Raw genomic sequence first — 24,704 nt, forward strand, 5'->3', positions numbered from 1 at the left:
TTAGAATTTTGGTCAGATTTTGAGTTCAAGACGCACGGCCTTTTCTCAAGACGCAAGCTAACGACTATCATATCTGTTCAGCACGTATTTTCAAGTGTATGAGACCAGATCTGGTTTCTTGAGACGAAATCATTTACGGGAGATATTCATCATTTTCTACCCCGGTATCCGAAGATTTTCGTCTGATATCAAAATCATGCATAGCAATTCACGTGTATCGATCCCGGGTATTTATTTTTAAAATCCGCAAACACTCTTGTGGAAGATTTCACTGCTACTTCAGATCCTGTTCACTTTATGTTCAATCCAGCCTGAAAATTGTCTTAATTCTTTATTCAATTCTAGTTTAAAATTGGTGATTATTAATTGACTTCAAATGAGAAAATGTAGTTCCACAATTCCACACCTTTTCCATATTTATCATTATCATTATGCCAAATAATGATATTTGCTTCCTTTGTTCCGCAAATTCCTGCTCAGACAATGATGAATGCGCAAGTGCTCCTTGTGTGAATGGCATATGTGTGGATGGAATCGATCAATACACATGTAGATGTAACCCAGGATGGACAGGCACTAACTGTGATATCAGTAAGTACCTAATTCGACTGAAGACAGTGTTCGTCCATCGATCATATTATTAGCTTAATCAGGGGACTTCGGTTGTATATATAAATGCGCATATATAAATGCGCACGTGACCAGATGGCCAGTGCCATGTTCGTGTTACCTCACTGTCAATCACTGAAATTGCGACCACAGTTCCAGGTGGTGGCCGCATTGCATTCTCTAAATTCAGTAAATTTTCATCGTCAACCGTGTAATTGAATGGGATTATTTTGACATTTTAAAACGCTTGAAATATCACAAACAAATAGGCCTATGTTGATAAATAATATAAATACAAGCTAAAACCGTTGGGGTTCGATAATGAACCCCACAAAATTAACCGACTACCCAGCAAACACAAAACGTTCTCGACATCATTCGCAAAAGGTTATAAAAGGTTGTCAGAAAACGTTTAAATGTCGGGTTATATAAAGGGTATATTAAGAGTATAAAACGTTTTCATTACCTTAAAAAACATTTTGATAATCTACTGCTCAGAAAAAAAAAATGTTTTACAGAAAACGTTAACATGTCGTGTTATATAAAGGGTATAAAACGTTTTAATAACATTCCAAAAACATTCTTGAAAACTTGATACAAAACATTCTAAACAGAATGTTATTTTGGGGTTGAAAAAATATTTTGCGAAAAATGTTTGCCCAAAATATTTTCAAGAACGTTTTAAAACGTTTTCATGACCTTTATATAACCTGATATTTAAATGTTATTAAAAGGTTTTGAAAAAATCATTTTAAGAACATTTCTGTGTTTACTGGGTTCAAATATTTTAACTTAATGTTATTTAAGTTTTGACACAATATTTGGCAAAAATGTTTGCAAAAATAGTTTACAATAACATTTTTTGAAAACATGATAAAATATTGTTGTAGTGTGTTTTCATACAAAACGTTTTAAAACGTTATCATGACCTCTATATAACCCGACATTTTAATGTTATTAAAACGTTTTTACCTAAACCAAAAGCCAAAATATAACTTTTTAAAACGTTTTTGTGTTTGCTGGGTATATTGGAAAATGCCATACGGCCGGGCGGTTTCACAAGTTGCCGCTGCGTGACCGGGGAGTCTGGACAGCATGCTATTCATGTGTTAGGAGTCCATGGAGGAAACAGTTTTTATACTGATTTTACTGATTCTCCCATAGTAGGAAATACGAGTGTCATTTTGGAAACGCACTCACAAACCGGCTCGATCATGTCATCCGCCGCCTGCACAGTTCTGACCTTAAAGCCAATCATGTCCCCTTTTATACTTTCATGCCGTTGCGACAAGAGGCATGACTTATCAGCCATTCACAAGTCTTGATTGTGTCTGTTTGTCTACAATGCGCGTGTTAAGGAATCGGATAGCAACGTTTCCACAGTATTTTTCTGTGGGATATGAGAGCACAACAGACATATACGAGAATTGTTTGAAATTGGCGAAAAATTCACATCTAATGACCCTTAAATTAATATATTGAAAAGTTAACGAAATATACCTCGGAATTTGATCAAACTTACAACCCTCGGATAAGGTGCTAGGTTATAGTGCAAGGGGTGGAATTTTAATTATTTGAGCGCTTATTTGTGCGTTTTAGTCCGCCGGTAAAATCTGTAAATAAGGCAAGGTTTAACCTTTTAAAGTTCTATTGTCTAGATGATTTATTTGTTCATGAATTGCCTTTGTTGCTAAGTTGCATTCAAAGCTTGTCTAATGAAATGAAGTGTTATTTGAAATGGAATCAAATACTTGCAAAATAATATTAATAAGAAAATAAAACAATTTGTCTTAGAAACCATTCTAAAAGCCCTGGCATAAATAAGTTGATTGTTATGATTTTGTTTATCATTCCATTGTGTATCATGTCACTTTTTTCTGCAAACTTCAGCCTCCGTAGGTAGTTGTCAGATCCAGAAAAGCGTAAGTGTATCAGCCGCTCATGCTTCAAGGAGTGGAACCGAAGAAGACACTTACAGCTGCGTGACCGGGGAGTCTGGACAGCATGCTATTCATGTGTTAGGAGTCCATGGAGGAAACAGTTTTTATACTGATTTTACTGATTCTCCCATAGTAGGAAATACGAGTGTCATTTTGGAAACGCACTCACAAACCGGCTCGATCATGTCATCCGCCGCCTGCACAGTTCTGACCTTAAAGCCAATCATGTCCCCTTTTATACTTTCATGCCGTTGCGACAAGAGGCATGACTTATCAGCCATTCACAAGTCTTGATTGTGTCTGTTTGTCTACAATGCGCGTGTGTCACGCCGCTCTGCGGCAAGCAGCATGATAGTATGAAACCAGCACTACGTCATAGATATGGCCAATTGGCACGCCCATTTAGCACGGAAATTATAAAATATAAGTTTGTAAATCAGCTATATCTAGCTTTTCCGTAGTTAATCTTTTTTTTCCGTGATGGAAAACGTTAATAAAGAGTTTTTCGGGTCAAGTTATTTTACCCTTTGCAATCAATGCCACTATTTTGCAAAAGCAATTTTCCTTGCGACCTGTCATTTTCCCCTATACTTTTGCACGGGGAGTTTATGTACATCCGGGTACCTTATATCGTTTAATACGGTATGGCGACTTGTAGATGTCACGTGCGCATTTATATATGCGCATTTATATATACAACCGAAGTCCACTGTTAATGCCAAACATAATACCTGATTTTTTTCTTTCATTCCTGTTCAGGTAATGATGAATGCGCAAGCACTCCATGTGTGAATGGTCTATGTAGGGATGAAACCAATCAATACACATGTGTGTGTGACCCTGGATGGACAGGCAATAACTGTGATATTAGTAAGTACCTGATGACACGTATAGTGTATAGATCATTGGCGAATACCACTAGCGTCGTTAACCTTGAGAAATCAGCCACCCGTCTTAGGATGCACACTCTTGATGTAGTTCACTTTGAAGTCAACGGAGATGTCAATATAATTTTTGTGTTAGTAACCAACTCCGGAAGTTTCCCTCGTTTCGGACCAGGTTTGGGTAATTCAACTATAATATAGTCTTGCGTGGCCTCAACCGTTTCCGTTTGGAGTCTTTGCTCAGCCAGATTACTTAGCTTCCTCTTAGGGCTGTATTTTGCTGCATGGTCGACTATCTCTTTCCTCTTCTCTTCCGAGTGATGATAAAACGTCACTAAAATGTGAACTTCTTTTTCTTGGAATTATACAAAAAGAAATATGTTAACAATACTTATTTACGTATCTGTATCAGCACAAACAGGAACAGCATGTCGTCAAGGTTCGTGTTGGCATGTGAGGGGAGGTTATCGGGTCTCCGCTACGTGTGAAAATGGTTATTGTGTTTGTGATTCACCAGATTATAGTAGAGAATCATGCCTTCGTAAGTATGACAGCCAACTTGTGACGGTTCTTCTTTTATGTTAAGGAATCGGATAGCAACGTTTCCACAGTATTTTTCTGTGGGATATGAGAGCACAGCAGACATATACGAGGATTGTTTGAAATTGGCGAAAAATTCACATCTAATGACCCTTAAATTAATATATTGAAAAGTTAACGAAATATACCTCGGAATTTGATCAAACTTACAACCCTCGGATAAGGTGCTAGGTTATTTTGTTTTGCTATATTAGTGCAAGGGGTGGAATTTTAATTATTTGAGCGCTTATTTGTGCGTTTTAGTCCGCCGGTAAAATCTGTAAATAAGGCAAAGTTTAACCTTTTAAAGTTCTATTGTCTAGATGATTTATTTGTTCATGAATGGCCTTTGTTGCTAAGTTGCATTCAAAGCTTGTCTAATGAAATACTACGGACGAGTGTTATTTGAAATGGAATCAAATACTTGCAAAATAATATTAATAAGAAAATAAAACAATTTGTCTTAGAAACCATTCTAAAAGCCCTGGCATAAATAAGTTGATTGTTATGATTTTGTTTATCATTCCATTGTGTATCATGTCACTTTTTTCTGCAAACTTCAGCCTCCGTAGGTAGTTGTCAGATCCAGAAAAGCGTAAGTGTATCAGCCGCTCATGCTTCAAGGAGTGGAACCGAAGAAGACACTTACAGCTGCGTGACCGGGGAGTCTGGACAGCATGATATTCATGTGTTAGGAGTCCATGGAGGAAACAGTTTTTATACTGATTTTACTGATTCTCCCATAGTAGGAAATACGAGTGTCATTTTGGAAACGCACTCACAAACCAACCGACCTGTAGTGCTCGTTTTAGCGTCACATTCAACAGTGAGATGGGTATTATACGTAACAGATATGGTGGATATAGACGAGATTGTACTGGTAAGAGTTGAATTAGCTGTTATTCATCATATTATTTCCCCTATGAAGTAGACTAATAGTGTCAGTTTTATAATATTTCCAATATCATATGCTACAATATGATTAGAAAATTAGAAATATCGGCTGAAATCCCTGTTCAAAGTTACCCCAATCATGCTTCAACTCACCCGAAGGAAAATAAATATACGGCTTCGTGTTGTTTGTGAATCCATGAATGGCTTTACCGCTAGGCCACGGAGCCAGTTAGATGGAGATTATATAAAGCATACATTTCATAATGTGTTTAGCCTTTAATTACATAAAAATAACAAGTTTTGTTAAGTTTTACATATCAATAGACGAACATTTGGAGAAGGTCCCAAACAAATAATAAGGCCATTGATACGATGGTGAACTTGCAAAAGTCGGGAAATATCTGCTTCGCAATGTTTTCTTTTAATTTTTGGAATTTGACCTTTACATTTACGATTTCATGACATTATCATTCGAAATCAACAAATAGATTTAAACAATCTATGGCCTTAAATTTACTCTGGATTCTTTTAAACATGTTTGAGAAATATTTCAAAAATGGTTCGCTGGTTAATAGTTAATTGATATAATTGAGTTAAATTGATATAAAACGTTTGTTTTGTGATCGATGTATTGCCAAAATAAATTTTTCTCATTGATTGAAATTGTGCCTGTCAATCATAACACTACAATGTTTAATCCACGGGCTCTTTGATTAATTATTTTTTTATAATGATAGAGTGATGATACGCTGCTACTAACCAGTGACTAGTAGTAAGCTTACATAATTTTCTCGCATGGCCAGTTTTCGTCGAAGTAAAATTACTTGACGACCCACAATGCAAATTATGGGCGTGCGAAAATCAAGGAAAATCGGGAAATAAAGCTGCCGATCGGGTCAAGGACCTCTGTCTTCTGTTTCGATGTAAAATGTTTGTTACGTTTGCAATTTATAAAAAATTAATTAATTCTCAGGGAAAATTGTTTTTGGCGTCTTAAGCAGTTGGGTGAATGGTTTCAAGACTAAAGAATTTGCAATATACATTTTATATGACACATTGATGGTTAACAAGAGAAAAACTTGCTTTTAGTCCACACCCACACACACACACACATTTAAAGCAGGATTGGCGCCAATGTCCATACCCCCCCTCCTCACACACACACCCCCACACACACCCACACACACACACACACACACACAAATTAATTAAACCTAAAAGTACAATTAACAATATGTTCATGTTGTATCCATTTCGATAATGTACCACGCAGATAGCACATAACATTGATGAAACTAGCGTTGATTGGTCAGGTACACCACGTGACAACGTTACCGTTACAAAGTTAGATCGATCAATACCACACGGTTACGGCAGTGACGGTGGTGGAGGAAATACAGTTGGATTACTGAAATATATACGAGACAACTACGGCCCCGTGAAAACATTTACAGGAACACACACAGCGGATTTTTGGACACTTGATATAAGTTATGGGAATACAACTGACAACCCAATTACTCCAGGTAAGAAGTAATAATGTGGCTAGAAAAAGTATTATTAATCAAGCAGCAACAAATTAAATTTATCCCTTTCACCTTGGTCGTCATCAGAGGTAAAAGAATGCATATACTGCAAAAAATATACTGGATGAAAACAAATAATATGGACGTTATTTCGTGTATATATTCATCTATTCATAGGTACCGACGAATGTCATAGTGATCCATGTGTAAACGGATATTGCATTGATGAGGATGCGATGTATACATGTGTTTGCTTCCTGGGATACACTGGAGTTAACTGTGAAACCGGTACGTATACCCCATCATCATCACTCACATCATCCCAGACATCGCGTGCGAATGCACGAGTGGATGTGGAAGCATTGAAATCTAGGGGGAGACAAACATATTTTATGCTGGATTTACTGGGACATTTGTGCGAAAACTTTCAAAATTGAAGACTATGAGCCAAACATGAAGGTGAATATTTTGGTATTTTTGCCTATGCTTACGGAATGGAATTTTACCCTATTTAAGACCACAACGATTTGTTTGGACTAAAGAGGAAGATGCTCATGGTAATTATTTCTTTCATTTTTTTCATCTGTTAGGAGTTTTAGGGGACTTTGCAAGTGGTAAAATTTAGGAAGGACGTACCCCCCCCCCCCTAGTCAGTCGCCTAAGGTATGGACTCCCTCATTAGCAGGGGGTTGGAGAAGGAACCCTTTCCTCCGCCACAGATTAAAACACAAACAAACAAACAAACAAACAAGAACGAGTTGGTTAATTAACTTGCTTCAATGGAGCACTCAATAGTGTGAATTGGACAAAACTATAAGAATTCAAAACTTGTCATTTCTATGAAACTTCTCATCTAAATGAATAAGAAATACTAATTGTCGACAACCTGTCACATTGTTTTAAATGAGAAATTTAACACGATAATACAATGTGACAGGTTGCTAACGCGTTAATTAGTATTTTTCATTCATTTGGACGAGAAAGTTTTAAACAAATAAGAAAATCGCTTATTTCAGAGACTTCGTGGGGGTGGGATCATTTTGTTTTGTTTTGAACCACATACAAAGACAACAATAATGGAATGGGATTACCACTATTAAGATAATACAAAATAAAGCAAACAGATATGAATGTTTTCAAAAGTCACTCTCCAGCAATGAATGTATTACAAGTCCGGGATTTGAGTTGTTCTTTTATATCATACATACTGGATTTTATTAAATGTGTTACAGGTCTCAAGTTCTGGACTTGGGTTGTTTTTTCATACATGCTGGATATCACATGCTCAAAAGACGCATGTAGAGGGTGAACTTGCGTTGTTCTTTTACACATATGATATGCCTATATATAAGCAATAATTTCCCATGCTTAACTTAATTTGCCAAAGTACGGACTTGGGCGGGTTTTATTTTTAATATGTTAAAACAAGTATTGCAGAAGGAAGTTGCGACATAAGCAGTAGAAACGTTCACATCGTTTAAAACGAGTAATTACATTTTTTGAGCGATCGTTAAAACAATATATAATTGAACACTGCTATAGACACAGGAGTAAGAATGTATTAACCTATTAAAAACGCTATGATATTTGAATTGTTTTAGATATTGATGACTGCGCAAGTGTTCCATGTGTGAATGGTATATGTGTGGATGAACTTAATCAATACACATGTACGTGTGACTCAGGATGGATAGGTCCTAACTGTGACTGGGGTATGTAGCTGATGAAACTGAGGACTGTGCGATTTATTTAGTTTTAGTTTCACATTTTTAGTATTTTGTAATTCATATAAGCGCAGACTAGATTTAGTTTCGTATCGTATTTTGCATTTTGTACCATGAAAATATTTGTCCATGAATTCATTCATCAAAGTATACAACCTACTTTCCACAGTCTTATCACGGTGCAGTTTCTTTGCTCTAGTAGTATTTTTCTTTATTGTCTTTCTTACAATTCTTTACCTATCAGCATCAGTACCAACAGGAATAGAATGTCATTTTAGGCCTGGTCGTGGTTATACATGTGACCATTTGGGAGGGTATCACTTCTTCGCTACGTGTGAAAATGGTTATTGTGTATGTGATTCACCAGATTATAGTAGAGAATCATGCCTTCGTAAGTATGACAGCCCACGCGTGACAGTTGCTACTTTTATGTAAAATTAATTGAGTGAAACGTTGAAGAAATCTTACAAACCAGAAGACAGACTCAATGTGATTTTCTTTTATCACGGCCAATTTTTATATTGTCCTTTAAAATATTTTATTCAACTGTAAACGCATCACGCATCAATCATTGTTTTACCCAACCCGTCGATAAGTTGGTAGGTCAATTTGTTTTTGCACATTAAGAGCAAATGATGGTCTTCCAAATAGCCATGGTAATTAGTTTTGAGCACTTATTTGAGCATTTTAGTGCACAGATGAAATCTTTTGGGTTAGTTAGACGAGGGTTAGGCTTATAAATATTCTTTAATAATAAAGATAAATAAATGTATAATCTTTATATCAAATGCGATTTTTTTTTTGCAACACATCTAGTTATTTAGTTGTATTCACAACTTTTCTGATGAAATTCTATCGGACTTAGATCCATGTGACATGGCAACAAATTAAAAAAACAATTTGTCTTCGAAACCATTCGAAAAGCTCTGGCATAATTAGGTAAATTACTATTGTGAATAATGTAACCTTGTTCTCGCAAACTTCAGCCTCCGTAGGTAGTTGTCAGATCAAGCAAGGGAAAGTGTAGCGGCTGCCAATGCTTCATACCTTGGAACCGAAGAAGAAGATACGTACAGTTGCGTGTCAGGGGAGTCTGGACCACAGAGTATCCATGTGTTATCAGTATATCAAGGAAACGGGAACGTACGTCCTCGCAGTACAGGTAATATGAGTGTCATTGTGGAAACACACTCACAAACCAACAAACCTGTGGTGCTCGTTTTATCATCATATCAACCAGTTAGATGGATACTAGACGTACCAGATATGGTGGTTATAGACGAAATTTTACTGGTAAGAGTTAAATTGTTATTCGTCATATTATTTCCCTATGAAGTAGACTAATAGTGTCTGTTATATAATATTTCTAATGCCATGGGCTACAATATGATGGTGCCTTCGATACACACATATGTACACGTAACACATTGTTTCCATGTGGGTCGTATGGGCACGGTAAATGCCGTGCTGGAATGGATACTCTGTATTACAGCATACGTATGGGCACGGTGTACCCCGTTGTCAAAAACACCATGTACTATTGTACAGTGATAGCTCCTTCTGTTGGTTCAGCTATAAAACAATAATATTTGACACCATAGAATATAGAAACCATTATTTTTATTACGTAAAAATCGACGTGAGGTGTGGGGGTGGTTGTGGTTGGTGGCTACGGGGCGCTAAAAACGAACCACTAACCGCAAAATGTAGATATCCGACTAATTTGCCCCGCAGGGCTACAAAGAAGCACTAACCGCGAAATATTGATATCCAAGAAGCTTAAGGGGGTACTACACCCCTGGCCAATTTGGTGTTTATTTTTGCCTTTTTCTCAAAAATTATAGCGCATTTGATACAAGTAATACATGTATATTATAGGGGCAAGGACTACAACTACTGCACTGAAAATTCAGCAACTCAAGGCAAGTAGTTATTGATTTATTAATCAAATACTGGTTTTACCTCATTTTGGACTGTAACTCCACAACTGTTGTCTGTGCTGAAATAAAATTTCCAGTGCATTAGTTGTAGTCCTTGCCCTATAATATACATATCTTACTTGTCACCAATGCGCTATAATTTTGAGAAAAATGCAAAAAATATGCACAAAATTGGGCAGGGTGTAGTAATTTTTAAACTACTAAATTTAAACTATCCCCAAAAGAGGGTAGGGCATGACGAATGAGGAAAATTATGGGGTAAAAAGTGAAAGAAAAAAGTATGGTTAGGGTTTAGGGTTAGTGTTTAGGGTAAGGGGTAGGGTTTAAGGTTAGGGATATGGTTAGGGTTTAGGGTTAGGGTTATTAATTAATTATGTTACAAATTTAAAATACGTACTTTGTTTTTTGACAACGGGGTACACCGTGCCCATACGTATGCTGTAATACAGCATATCCATCCCAGCACGGCATTTACCGTGCCCATACGACCCATTTGGACACAATGTGTTACGTGTGTGTATATTAGAAGTTGGCTGATGGTTGGTAAATTTATGAAAAGCAGGTAATACGAGTGTAATTTTGGAAACGCACTCACAAACCACAGACCTGTAGTGCTCGTTTTATCGTCACATTCAACCGTTAGATGGGTACTTTACGTACCATATATGGTGGTTATAGACAAGATTTAAAGAGTTAAATTGGCAAGAGTTAAATTGGCTGTTATTCGTCATATCATTTCCACTATAAAGTAGACTAATATAGTCTGTTTCATAACATTTCCAACGTTGCGAATTTATATAGACTGCAAAAAGTGCTTTTGCAAGATTAATGGAGGAAATCAAAGCCACGTCTAAACGCTAAGTACGCTATACCGGTGGTGTTTCGATGCTGGCGACCGGGAGCTCAACCACATGTCAACTCAGACTCAAGTTCCATCTTTCTGGTTATACGGCTATAGACTTTACAAAGTCGCCCTCTCAGCCAATCAGAAATGGCATTATATGATGTCGTTGGCAGACCATTTGTGTTGAGAAAGCGGAAACAAACTTGCTGCTGAGGACACAACAAAGTGTTTTGCTTTGTCATGCTGGTATGTGAGCTATTTACTGGAGCTTGATCTATTTTGTTTTTGTTGGCTGGCCTGTGCTTGATACACTTTATGAGATATGTATCCGATATATTTGAAGAAATCCTTTTTAAATGGAGAGGCAAAAAATCCTTTTGATGTCATAACAGTATCTGCAGCTGGAGAAGGAGGGCTCCCAGGACCAAAGAGCTCACCACAGCACCACCCGTCCCGAGTCGGAAGTAGTTACAGTAGACTGAGAGAACTGACAACAGGTTGAAATATAACATTGGCTTATTAATATCAACACTTTCTAGACTGTGCACGTCCTTAATTAAAACAACGATGATGCAGATTAAACCAGGTTGTGAGAGACTACACCAGACAATGGTTTTCAATCTCCTGGGTTCTTTTTTTACTCACATTCGGTATATTTTTGGCGTGTGTTTTCCGCACATTCCGTCCCAATACAAATTTAAGCAGTGAAATAATCTTCTTGTGTTGGTTGCCCTAAAATGCAGATTCATGGTTGTTTGTCATAGGTCTTGTTGTATTTTACGCAGCCCATAAATATTATGCCATGAGTTATTTCTATGCTATGTTTGTTCCCGTTAATCAATCAGACGTTTTGCTCTGTTACCATAGCAATCAGAGAGTAAAATACAATATGGTATATAAGAAATATCGGTTGATAACTGGCACAACCCCTGGTCAAAATTATCTCAAACATGCCTCCACCCCCTCAAAAACATGATATCCATATTAAGTATATGGTCAATTCCAGCCAAACCGGGACAAAATTCTCTCTGGGGGCCATTTTGAAAATGTTTTCCTTTTCAATTCTAGACTTATCAAATGAGACGATCATATCTAGTGAATCATCAGGTGGAAGTGCCATCGGATTGAAAAATAACTTTCTTGCTAGACCAAATAAAGTGTTAAATGCGCATATGCATGTTACCCACGAATTCAAGCCTTTTTCACCTGTTGTACGCCATAAAATTTCACTTTCTTTAATATTTTTCAATATTTTATGTGTGATTCATGTACACTAGAAATCGGTGAAGACTTTGAACGTAAAATAGAATTTTATTACATATATCTACAAAGAAATATTTTGGTTATTACAAATTTTAAGAAAGAACCAGGTGTACAGTTAAGATTGTGTCAATTCTTCGAACTCTTTCCAAAGTGGCTGTCATTTAACATTACTGTATTATTTCGAAAGATTAGAATAAATGCTTCATATAAATATATTGTTAGATTTTGTATCTCGTCGCAGGATGAGGATCTCGGATGGATTCGTGGGTAACAGCGTCTGGAAAATAGCAATTCCTATTATTTTTTTAATAAAAATAAAAAATACTTTTCCGTATGTCAATAATTCAATAATGCAACCTGGCACTAAAATGAATTTTAATCAAAATACAAACTACATGGATTATTTACAATGGATCATTATGGCATTTTGGGTATAAAAATTTTGAGAATAATGAAGTTGCCAAATTCAAATAGACAGAGCAAACAGTTTTATATTATTATTTTAGTAAAATAATTCCATATTTTCATGCAGCAATATTCTATTAACTCGTGTTTGACAGTTCCTATGAACTAAAACACTATCAATACATTGTTAACTATACTTTAAGTAGGGATTCGTGTGTAACCAAAATATTCGTGGGTAACACATATTTGAAGGTATGTATTGGTAAGCGGCAAAATAGAAAATATTACAGAAGGTTGGAAACCATCATGCGGTTATGCCTCCATTGTGTTTCAATGATTCCCGTTTCTCTAACCAATTGCATTTACCCCAAAAATGGTAATTTAGGATAATCAATCAAAACTTCATGATACAGCTTCAGTATACCTTCAAGAGGACGCTATTAAACAGGACTGTTTTGGAACCTACCTGTTTTCAAAATTTTAAGATGCATAAGGGCTGGGGTATGAACGTTTGGACAGTATTTATTTTGGGACATTAGAGCACATCAGACATATCGAATTGCATTCTGAATATGAAGAATGTCATTCTGATATCAAATAATTTTGATTTTTGAAATTCGCAATTTAATACACATTTTATGGCAAATCATTAAAATTGATATTTTTGATATTTAACAGTACTTGAAGTAAACTTTATAAATCTGATGATTTATACTTAAAGTGTATGTAGGTGGGATGAAAAATGGACGATCAATTGAAAATGTTGACCTTTCGTATTGAAGATATGGATTTTTTCCCAAAACACCAAAAAAAATTAGGTCTTTTTGGGAAAAAATCCATATCTTCAATATGAAAGGTCAAAATTTTCAATTGACCGTCGGCTTTTTCCTCCTGCTACATACACTTTAAGAATATATCATTAGATTTATATAATTTACTTCGAGGACTGTTATATATCAAAAATTTGAAAAATATCAAACTTTTATAATTTGTCATAAAATTTGTATTATATTGTGATTTAAAAAAATGAAAATTATTTGATATCAGAAAGACATGCTTCGTATTCAGAATGCAATTCGATAGGTCTGAGGTGCTCTCATGTCCCACAAAAATACTGTCGAAACGCAATAAACGCTCATTTTGGATCCCATAAGAAACATATAATTTACGAGTATTTCCAATACGTTCAAAGTTACATGTATGTAATAATGATTTCGATAATGAATGTTTCGTTAATGTTCCATGCAGATGTCATACCACGTTTATGAATGCAGCGTTGATTGGTCAGATACCGCACGTGACAACGTTACCATAACAAGGTCTAGTTCAATATCATGTGGTTACGGCAGTGACAGAGGTAGTTGTAATACAGTTGAATTGCTGAAATATGTACGAGACAACTACGGTCCCGTGAATTCACTTACAGGGGTATACAAGGCAGACTCTTGGACACTGGATATTAGTTATGGGAACACAACTGGCAACCAAATTATTCCAGGTAAGAAATAATGATGAGGCTTAAAAAGTAGTACTAGTCAAACAGCAACAAGTAGCGAAATGGCAATCAGTCCACCTCTGTAATTATCTCAAAGTATTTGTCTTCTCATGAGAAATCAGAAATCGTGTCCCTTTTTTCGTTTCTTGCACCAAATAAATACATTGAGACACCATCAGAGCATTTCAATCCCTAATTTAAGACCTCGTTTGTTGAAATCGTTCAAGATATAAAGGCACGACAATCCAAAATCCCAAGGAATATTCAAATTCAATAGTTGCAGTTTTCTCCATTGCATGCCCTGTAGATGTGTACACAAAGCGTGCTCGAACAACAGAACTAGCACCGTGCGTCCATTGATTAGCAAGTTATACTAGCGTCGTGCTTTCATTGATCAGAACACAATTTCTTTAATTCTCATCCAATTTCAACAAATAAGGTCTTAAATCAGAGCTAAAGAGTACGGTTATTGGCCTTTACCTTAATTTACCTTAATGGTACCTTAATTCTTTGGCTTACTGTATTTGAAAAAATCCCAATAAAGGTAAGAATGGCCGACAAAATGTTCTTCTAATAGGTTTTTAGATATCTTAGATTTAATTCAAGAAAAGTACAGTTTAGTTCCAACTGATTTTAAACTACTGTAAATCAAAATACAGCCAAACAAGTTCTTAGTCTATTTGACTGTTAGGTATGGCAATTTCAGAATGATATAGAGATGAATCCTTAATCGCTTATAATGAATATTAGTTTTAAGATATTTCAAATCTCTTCCACCTCCATCATTATCAAAGGCAAAGGAACTGCATCCGGGGGTCTTCGATTTTTTTACGCGGATGTGCCACGCAGACTTTCGAATGCTGACTTTTCTATACCTACTTTTTGCGGTTTTTGCAAGCCATCATTATACAAATTTACCACAAAAAGAGCACCCGAATAGCACCCAAATATGCCATAATTTGGCGCCTTTATGGGCACTTTTGCCCAAAAGTGCCAAATTAGGGGCATTGGTCTCCACTGAAACCCCACCCATCGATACACCTACCTCGCTGAAAAGGTACCCCAAAACCGTGACACATCCGGGTATACCTTCAATTAGGGTCAGTAGGGAGAATCCACCCCGGGAATGCCTAGACAGCAAAACATATAAAGCAAGTCTGAATGAAAAAAAAAATATATGAATGTTATTCTGTGTATAATCATATACAGACTTGACATTTAGTATGGAATATTGATTTACAAAGTGCCAGCCAAGAGTAATCTGAAAGGGTTATGCATAAACCGCACGGTTTAAATATTTATTGGGTGTGTCGGGAGATGATATCAAGTCATTTTGACAGAAAATGTGCTTTCCATTGGTTCACATTATGTAGTGAATTAGCCTATAACATTTAAGGAGACTGAATTTAAGTCTTGTGTGGGGTAAAATGTTTGAATTTCTGAACATTGTTCTGATATTATCAAATGTATTGAAGTTTAAAGGTGATATGTACTGAGCCTAAATACCAAAAAGTGTTGATCAGAACTAAAATGCACTTGTAACGTATCAATTTTGAATGTGGGCGGAGCTTTTGAATAAATGGCTCTTAGAAGTGGTACATACTTAGAGAATTTATATGGCCCTCTGGGGCCAAGTGTTATAAAATTACTGTACACAAATTAACAGCGTGAGTTCATTGAACAGCCAGTAATCCGCACAGTTGTTTTTGTACCGTAAGTTTATAACATACCGTTATACATTTTACTCCAGTGGAGGGCATTCAAACTTTCTAAGTACGTACCACTTTTAAGGGTCATATTTTAAGGTCCTCCCATTTGAAATAAAAATGGTACTTTGCAAGTCATTTCAGCTCTGACTAATGCCAATTACTGACGAAATTTAGTTAATATCATTTCAAACCCCAATAAATTTGATAATAACAGAACTATGTTGCATAAAGTCGGAAATTGTGTCCCCTACAATTTAGCACAATTTTAGGCAAATTACACTAATTTTGCACTATGTACTGCAACTTGCAGCATTCTGGTAAACTTTAGTACATTTCTCGTTAAGTTCAGTGTGACATGGGACCTATTTAGTGTATGTCTTCCTTCGAAACTGTTCAAATGTCCTCTCACAAGTATGTTACTTAGATTGTTAACTATGCCAACTATACTATGTATTTTTATACAGCCTCCGTAGGCAAATGTCAAATCCCCTCTTTAACCACTCCATCCTCATCGAGAATTATGATGTCATCGGATATGATTTGTTGGACTCATGGTCCCCGGCAAAGAGAGTTTTGAGTGGGTGAACTTTAGACTCCTGGTTTTTATTGCTTGTTGCAGCGAGCTTTAATTCCTGTTTTTAACTAATACTGGGTGCAGCTATTTTCATAACATACGACTTAGTAAAGTAATAAGTTTCCCACGCCTCCCAAATGCCAGGGCCACTCAACTTAATTTTTTGCCAGGAGCGCCGAACTTTGGTAACTAAGAACTCATTTTTGGGCAAAATAGGGCTTGATGAACTGACATTTCAACAATTTTATGGGGTTATGTGAACTACAATTTCAGCCAAATTATAGGCTTCGGAGATAAAAATTCAAAATTCAAGTTATCAAGAACCCTGACTTGAACCCTGGCTCGATGAACTGGAGCATTATGCAAATATTGGTCTTAAGGTACTGTCGGAGAGCCTGAAAAAAGAACTCTCGACCGCTACACAGTACTTGTACAACCTTAACATGTGAGTGACCCCCGGACTCCAAATGTCTATAGTTATAGATAAACAACGTGGAAAAATCAAGGCAGTAACTATATTTAATTTTGGTAGTTCTCTAAATAAATATTGTGATTCTCCCGTAGATGTGAATCCTGGCATTAGCAGTGATACTTGGACACTTCGCTCATTTCGATATGATAATAACTGGAATGATTGTGATGGACAGCAATACGTTAAGAGCACAGGTTACGATGTTGGTGCATACGTGGGTGTGGTGCTGTGTTCGTCTACGCGATATAAGATATTCCTCAATGATGATCTGCATTCTAATTTCAGGTAATGCTAAAAAAGATTTTTATTTTTGAAAGATTTTTTTAAAATTAATTTTGAGTACACAGCATAAAATTGTGTTTGATTGACAAAATGTCAATACCTAAACAATGCGAGTATCCAGTCAAGTAAATTTATTCAAACTATGTCTCAAAATTTCATGATTTACGGCAAAAAAGAAAAGGAAAAAAGAAAAGGGAAGTAATTTTTGTGTAATTTAAATTAATTTTCAGCTGACATGGACGCGCTTTAAAGAAAAACGAACGCGCGCGGCGGCTTTAAGACATAGCTTTTTTAGCCTAATATTTCAATTCCAGATTGTAAACAATAGCCTAGAACATCAAGAGTCCAGCAAACACAAAACGTTTTCGATATCATTCGCAAAAGGTTATATAAGGTTGTCAGAAAGCGTTTAAATGTCGGGTTATATAAAGGGTACATTAATGGTATATAACGTTTTCCTAACATTAAAAACATTTGTTGATAATCTACTGTCCAGCAAACACAAATGTTTAACAGAAACCGTTTAAATGTCGGGTTATATAAAGGGTATAAAAACGTTTTAATAACATTCCAAAAAAAAACCTTGATACAAAACATTGTTATTTTGGGGTCGAAAAAATATTTTGCAGACATATTTTCCCAAAATATTTGCAATAACGTTTTAAAAACGTTTTCATTACCTTTATATAACCCGACATTTAAATGTTATTAAAACGTTTTGAAAAACATATTTTAAGAACATTTCTGTGTTTGCTGGGTGCAAACAATTTAACATAATGTTATTGGAGTGTTGACAAAATATTTGGCAAAACTGTTTGCAAAAATAGTTTATACAATAACATTTCGAAAACATTTTTAAAATATTGTTGTAGTGTGTTTTCATACAAAACGTTTTTAAAACGTTTTCATGACTTTGATATAACCAGACATTTTAATGTTATTAAAACGTTTTTACCTAAACCAAAACCCAAAATATAACTTAGTTAAAACGTCATAAGTCATGAATGCCTAAAAATACTCTTGTTTTACTTGTTAGTAATAATAGAGCAATGATCAATTCACTTATAGAGAAACTTTTTTACGAACATTTTTAAATGTCAAAACATTTACTGATGAGAATATACCTGTTTCCATTACTATTTAAAAGTGAATTTTGGCATTTGATGACCATGTTTACACTAAAACATGACAAAAGAGTATTGTAACCATGTTTTCCATGTATTTGTACAGAAACATTGCGGATTCTAGTGGTCATGGACAAGATCATTGTGAATTGGTAGGCACCCAAGACAGTACGACCGTAACCATAGACAACGACTTCTGGTTATCGCCGTCAAGTGTTGGTAAGCTATTTTGGCATAAATGGCGGACGCAACATTACCTTTTGCAACGGCAAGATCTAAAGAGATTACCTTTAAGGAGGCAGAAATCTAGGAAAAACATGTACATTACCCTTAACTGTGCCCATGGTTTTTTGGTATCGGAATGGAAAGAAGAAACGAAAAAGGAGAGAAGATGAACAAAGAAATCACTTTGTACCCTCGAGATTCGAGCCTCATACCCCTAGCATGCCACGCAGAAGGTCACCAGCCTATAGCCACGGGGTAACGCTGACCCGGCCAGCGATTCCCTTATATGACTTGGAATGCATGCACGAGCAGTGGTTTTAATAGCGAGCTTTAGTGAGCTCTGGTTGGGTTAGAGTCAATGGGAAGTTCAGTCTCCAGAATCAGTGTAATGGAAGTATTTAGAGAGTTCATCAAATTTTACAGTTTCGCTTCTATTGTATACTGATTTTCTTCTTTTTTTAAAGACTGCTTTTCAAAGCAAATAACTACATAAAATTGACTGAAGTTAGCTGTAAAGATGAAAGTCATTCAGACAGGGACTAGGGCGGAAGTGGAGTGATTTGAACAGGGACCTGGACTGCCATAAATTTTACGGAACTTACAAATTATTAAAACATTGTGAAATATTTTTGTGAAAATGTTTTGTGTTTGTTAAAGTTGGGTATAAATTTGAATCAATGAATAAATATGAATCAATGAATCTATTAAATTGGCCATGAATATTGATGCAAAAGAAATCTTAGGAATTAAGGAGTGTTACAAGTACTATGCAACTGCATCTCGCGACGTAAGCGTACAAGCAGTATCCCGGTATTATTCACCAGTCCATCAACCGAGTGAACTAGAAAGAGTGCTACATTCCGAATGCTCTTAGGTTTGCCAATTTGCTCTTTGTAGTTTAATTTTATGCATCATGACATAACCAAAGCAGCTTTTCAAATCAAACCTTTTCAAATCCAATCCGAAAATCATCTAAAATTACTCGGGAATGAGATCACGTGGACTTGGCAACTTCGTGTTATTTCTCTAAGATAGCCAGCACCGAGTGCCATTAATTCCGGCAGCTTATTTAGCCAATGTCAACATGGGATAATCAACAATATGATAGTAATAAAAAGAAATGTCCAAATGTTCGTCGTTTTTCGTCAGAATAATGAAAAAATAGTGACATGTATCACCTCTTCCAAAAGTCAATCTCTTACACAAGACATACCGTCATTGCGCATTGAGTATGTGACTGATTCCATTCCACAATCAACTGTGCGCAAGTTAATCGCGGTTATGATGCCTGTTACACATTGTAACTTCGCATTGTAAATGATGCTAATTAACGGGGTACTTTTTTCTGCGCGCATTTGAGGAATTATTTCATGCTTCGAGTTTAATCAGAATGAATCGCTAAAGATCGGTTTGATCGGTGTATTCTACCTATTATAGAGATATCGAGTTCGCTCAGAAATGCTAGTAATTATGCCTATTATTGCATACTCATTGCAGGTTATTATCGGTCCACTTGGGGAGACGAGTTCCAAACTGGCAACATAGGTGGTGGAATAGGCGAAAACTGGACTGGCAAATATTATGTTAAGTGGTACGAATGCGGTGTATCAATACCTTGATTTCTTATCACCCAGGTCTGTGCTTATACAGAGTGTCCCAAAACAGGTTACATGTAGAAAGTGAGCAGCATTTTGTCAATTTTCAAATATTATTCATGTATCCTTCTTGTTTTTAATTCCGTATGTTTAAGGTAAATTTATGACTATTTTTGCATTTTTCTCAAAAACTAATAAAACACTGGTAACAAAAGTTATGTATATTGTAGGGGCATGGAATCAAGTTACTACACTGAAATTTCAGTGACTCAAGACAAGTAGTTATTGATTTATTGATCAAATATTGGTTTCCCTCATTTTTGACTGTAACTCCACAACTGTTGTCTGTGCTGAAATAAAATTTTCAGTGCAGTAGTAGTAGTCCTTGCCCTATAATATACATATCTTACTTGTCACCAATGCACTTTAATTTTTGAGAAAATACAAAAATAGGCACAAAATTAGCCAGGGGTGTAGTACCACCTTAAAGAAACTTATGAGCAAACGATAACAGGGGTGTCAAGACTAAACATCAAAAACAATTTCTCGATTACCTTTTGTTTAGTTTTTCTTATTTTTGCATGGCTGAACTTATTGCACAAAAGAAATTCATTAATAAATTAAATATTGCACATATGAAATTAAATAATTTTTAGAGCTTTTTGATTCTTGGCGGTAACATACAAAGGAAGGTGCCCATTAGAGAGTATCAGATATTTGGTGACGGCATTTCTGCACACTGTGTCTATTGTCAGTAACATAATCAAATTAGTAACAATCGCTGCTTTGTTACATTGTAAGAATCGTGTCCACGTCTAAGCAAATTTAAAGGCTCAAAATAAAGCTGAAATAAGTTTTATTCTCTGTTCATCAGAATACTATACTGCACCTGTCATGCTATGGTTAGGCCTACTCAAATGACCCGCCAAATTAATGAACCATGTGTTGCAGTATGCGGGTTATATATGTACGCAAGTTGTGAGCTTGACATTCACAAGAATTCCAGAAAAATGTATATTTGGATTAAAAAAAATATTATCCTGTTTTCTGAGGCTGTGGATCACGAAGGACTCTTCAAATTGTTGAATATATTTTTTTTTTTTAAGTTTTCAAATATTATTTTGGAAAAAGAGTAAAATTCACTGTAAAAAGAGTGAACATGGATGCAATTCACTTTCAAAAGATTGCAAGTTCACTATAGGTACTACATAAAGAGTGATTTTTCACCAGTTTAATTTTATGGTAAAGAAAACAAGCGATTAAGGGATCGGTTAGCAACGTTTTTGTGGGACATGCCTGCATATCAGACACATCAAATTGCATTCGGGAATGTCCTTCTGATATCATTGTATTTTTTGAGATTCGTGATGTAATACAAATTTTATGGCAAATTATTAGAAATTGATATATTTAACAGTCCTCGAAGTAAACTTTATAAATCTAATGATGTACTTAAACTGTATGTAGATGGGAGGAAAAGCCGTCCATCATTTGAAAAATTTGACCTTTCGAATTGAAGATAAAAAAATCAAAATTACTTCATAATTATCTGAAGGACAATGCTCGCCCACAAAATATACTGTGCAAACGTTGCTATCCGATTCCTTAAAGTGTACTACACCCTCGATAAATTTGTGTCTATTTTTGCATTTTTCTCAAAACTAATAACACAGTGGTAACAAAAGTTATGTATATTATAGGGGCAAGGAATCCAGTTACTACACTGGAATTTCAGTGACCTATGATAAGCGGTTTGTCATTTATGATAAGAAAAGAGGTACCACTAGAATGTACCTCGTTTCCTATCATATATACCGAACCGCTTGTCTTGAGTCACTGAAATTTCAATGTAGTAATTGGATTCCTTGCCCCAATAATATACATAACTTTTGTTACCAGTGTGTATTATTTTTGAGAAAATGCAAAATAGTCAAAATTTACCACAGGTGTAGTACCCCTAAGCTTATACTAATTATCTTCATGCATATCGCCGCGATGTCTGCATACTGAGGAATACCAGATTATTAACAACAGGAGAATAATGCCTCAGACAGTATGTGAAATTGGTTAATGGCAATATCCTGTTTTGGCACCCGTGAGAACTTGTATGACGTCACGGAGATTACCTGCTGGGGATCTCAGGACACATACAACCTTCCTTTGGGATATGTCAACTAGAAATGGTTAGGGAGGCCTGAGACGTAAATTATTAGCACAATGAAGTATATGGGAATCGCAGCGATTATGTGTACTGTAAATATGTCCTGGTAACTGGGATCTTTAGGTTAGATAGCATACGCTATTCGCCTTGCTCTTTATAGCGCTTTTCTAGAGTACTATCAATGTATATGATAGAACAATAATCTGATTTTACTTAGAAAACATATTTAGATGTATCCTTTAATTTGTCAAATTTCTAAATTCTATTACATCCTTGAACACAGGTTATCATATGTAATAGTGTAAGAAAAATTTATTTAAAATTGTAAACTCTGATGTAAAATACAAACCTTTAAGGTGAAAGTGAATTTTGTAAATACTGGTCAGAATATGTTCATATTTGGTCACAATGTGTGGCAATATAACAGAATTGGAAACGGCGGCCATGTTGGATTTTTCAAATATCACTCTTGCGCGCAGTTTTAAAGTAACTTCATCAAGTCTAATTTACATAAAAATGGGCATAGTTGTTCTGAATAAATTTGATGTTTTCCGGCCAAAATTTGCCGAAAATTATCCATATTTAACGACCTGAACCTTTTTTTTTTTAATCTCTTCAATGTTTGTTGGAGTGAGTTATTGTGAACAACTATGCCAAATTTTATTAGGATCTAGAAGTACTTTAAAAACTGCGCCCAAGTCTCAAAAAGCCCAAATTTGACATTTTGCGTAATTTGCATTTTAGTCAAAATTTAGATAAATTGCCCCTTTAAATAACTTAATTCTACAAAAATGTTAAAAATTGCCATTCCAAAACAATAAAATAACAAATCAACGGATGTTAAAGTATGGGGAAAATTGACAATTGTCAAATTTCGCGTTCACGAATTTCGGATCACTTGGGCGCCATTTCTAAACCCTAAATCGGACATTTAAAAAGTGTACATTTTTCAAATAATTATATGAAAACCTAAAAATATAATTTTTACCACTATTTCCTCATGTCACATGGCAAGCCTTACCTTAAACTAAGAAAGTATGGTATAGTTATTTAGTCAATAAAAAACGTATGGAACTGAAAAGTTGAAATACTAAAAAGATATTTTTGTATAATCATATTATATTAAGCTTAAGGGGGTACTACACCCCTGGCCAATTTTGTGCCTATTTTTGCATTTTTCTCAAAAATTATAGCGCATAGGTGACAAGTAAGATATGTATATTATAGGGGCAAAGACTACAACTACTGCACTGAAAATTCAGTAACTCAAGGCAAGTAGTTATTGATTTATTGATCAAATATTGGTTTTCCCTCATTTTTGACTGTAACTCCACAACTGTTGTCTGTGCTGAAATAAAATTTCCAGTGCAGTAGTTGTAGTCCTTGCCCCTATAATATACATATCTTACTTGTCACCAATACGCTATAATTTGTGAGAAAAATTCTAAAATAGGCACAAAATTGGGCAGGGGTGTAGTACCCCCTTAAATGGTACTCGTATAAAGTGGATCGTGTTTGGTTTTTGGATGATGTACGTGTATGTACCGCTGACCATGTGACCAATGGCCAATTAGATTAGACGAACACAAAACTGACATGTTAGTGAAGAATAAGATTATTTTTCTGTACTTGACAAATTGAATGGATATGTCATCAATGATAAAATACCGTAATACATTACTAAAAATAATACATTACAGTTAAATATGTAAAACAAGATCTCATTTATATTAATGTAACACATTGAAATAAATAAATAAAATAGATAAATAAATATATAAAACCGTAAGATTCGCCTAATGGCGCACGTGGGCTCCTGTGCCTTATTGGGTAAATTTTGGGAACAAATAGAGAGCATCCTCTGAAATTCGGATCCGTGCCCTTATTTGATTGTGGGATTTTTACGACGGGAGGGCACTTTTAGTTTGCATTTTTAAAGGGAGCCCCCGGGAGCCCATATGCGCCATTAGGTGAATCTTTACGGTAATTATATGAATCAATCAATAAATAAATAAGCATATAAATAATTAAGTAAATAAATAAACAGTGAGATCAATGCTTGCTGACTGTCTTTTTATTGTGTAAAATTCAGTAAATAATGTCGGTGTCGGTTCCGGGAAGACCTTCTCAGTAATTCAAGAGGAGCATAGACTTCGTCATCAACGATGCGCAAATCATTACTGAGCAATTCAACGTGCGCAGTGACGATTTGCGCATGAACGAAGACGTACCTCGCACTGGATTATGGGAATTACTGAAAATGTAACTCATGGACGAAAAACATAAAACAGACCGATAATGAGGGCCGATTGTTCCATGAAATGCGACAGGCAAAACTGCTACGCACTTACTGCGTATTTTTTACGGTCTATCGCGTAAAACTGGACCTTCGTCTAATCAAATGCTTGTAACTTTGCTTCTTGAAGTCACATTGGATTCAGTGGGGTGTCACAATGTGC

General features: G+C 35.6%; 1 protein-coding gene across 1 annotated transcript; it reads left to right on the forward strand.

Annotated features, from left to right (window-relative positions):
- The first annotated feature begins 431 nt into the window (after positions 1 to 431).
- LOC140154643 (uncharacterized) lies at positions 432 to 23,664 on the forward strand. Its single transcript, XM_072177212.1, has 10 exons — positions 432 to 591; positions 3,309 to 3,419; positions 3,846 to 3,974; positions 4,576 to 4,892; positions 6,180 to 6,432; positions 6,610 to 6,720; positions 16,951 to 17,143; positions 18,371 to 18,483; positions 19,987 to 21,694; positions 22,047 to 23,664. The coding sequence occupies exons 1-9, from the start codon at positions 432 to 434 to the stop codon at positions 20,106 to 20,108; spliced, it is 1,509 nt and encodes a 502-aa protein (XP_072033313.1). The 3' UTR covers positions 20,109 to 21,694; positions 22,047 to 23,664.
- Positions 23,665 to 24,704: the final 1,040 nt, after the last annotated feature.

This window comes from Amphiura filiformis, chromosome 1 (assembly GCF_039555335.1).
Source record: "Amphiura filiformis chromosome 1, Afil_fr2py, whole genome shotgun sequence".
Lineage (NCBI taxonomy): Eukaryota > Metazoa > Echinodermata > Ophiuroidea > Amphilepidida > Amphiuridae > Amphiura > Amphiura filiformis.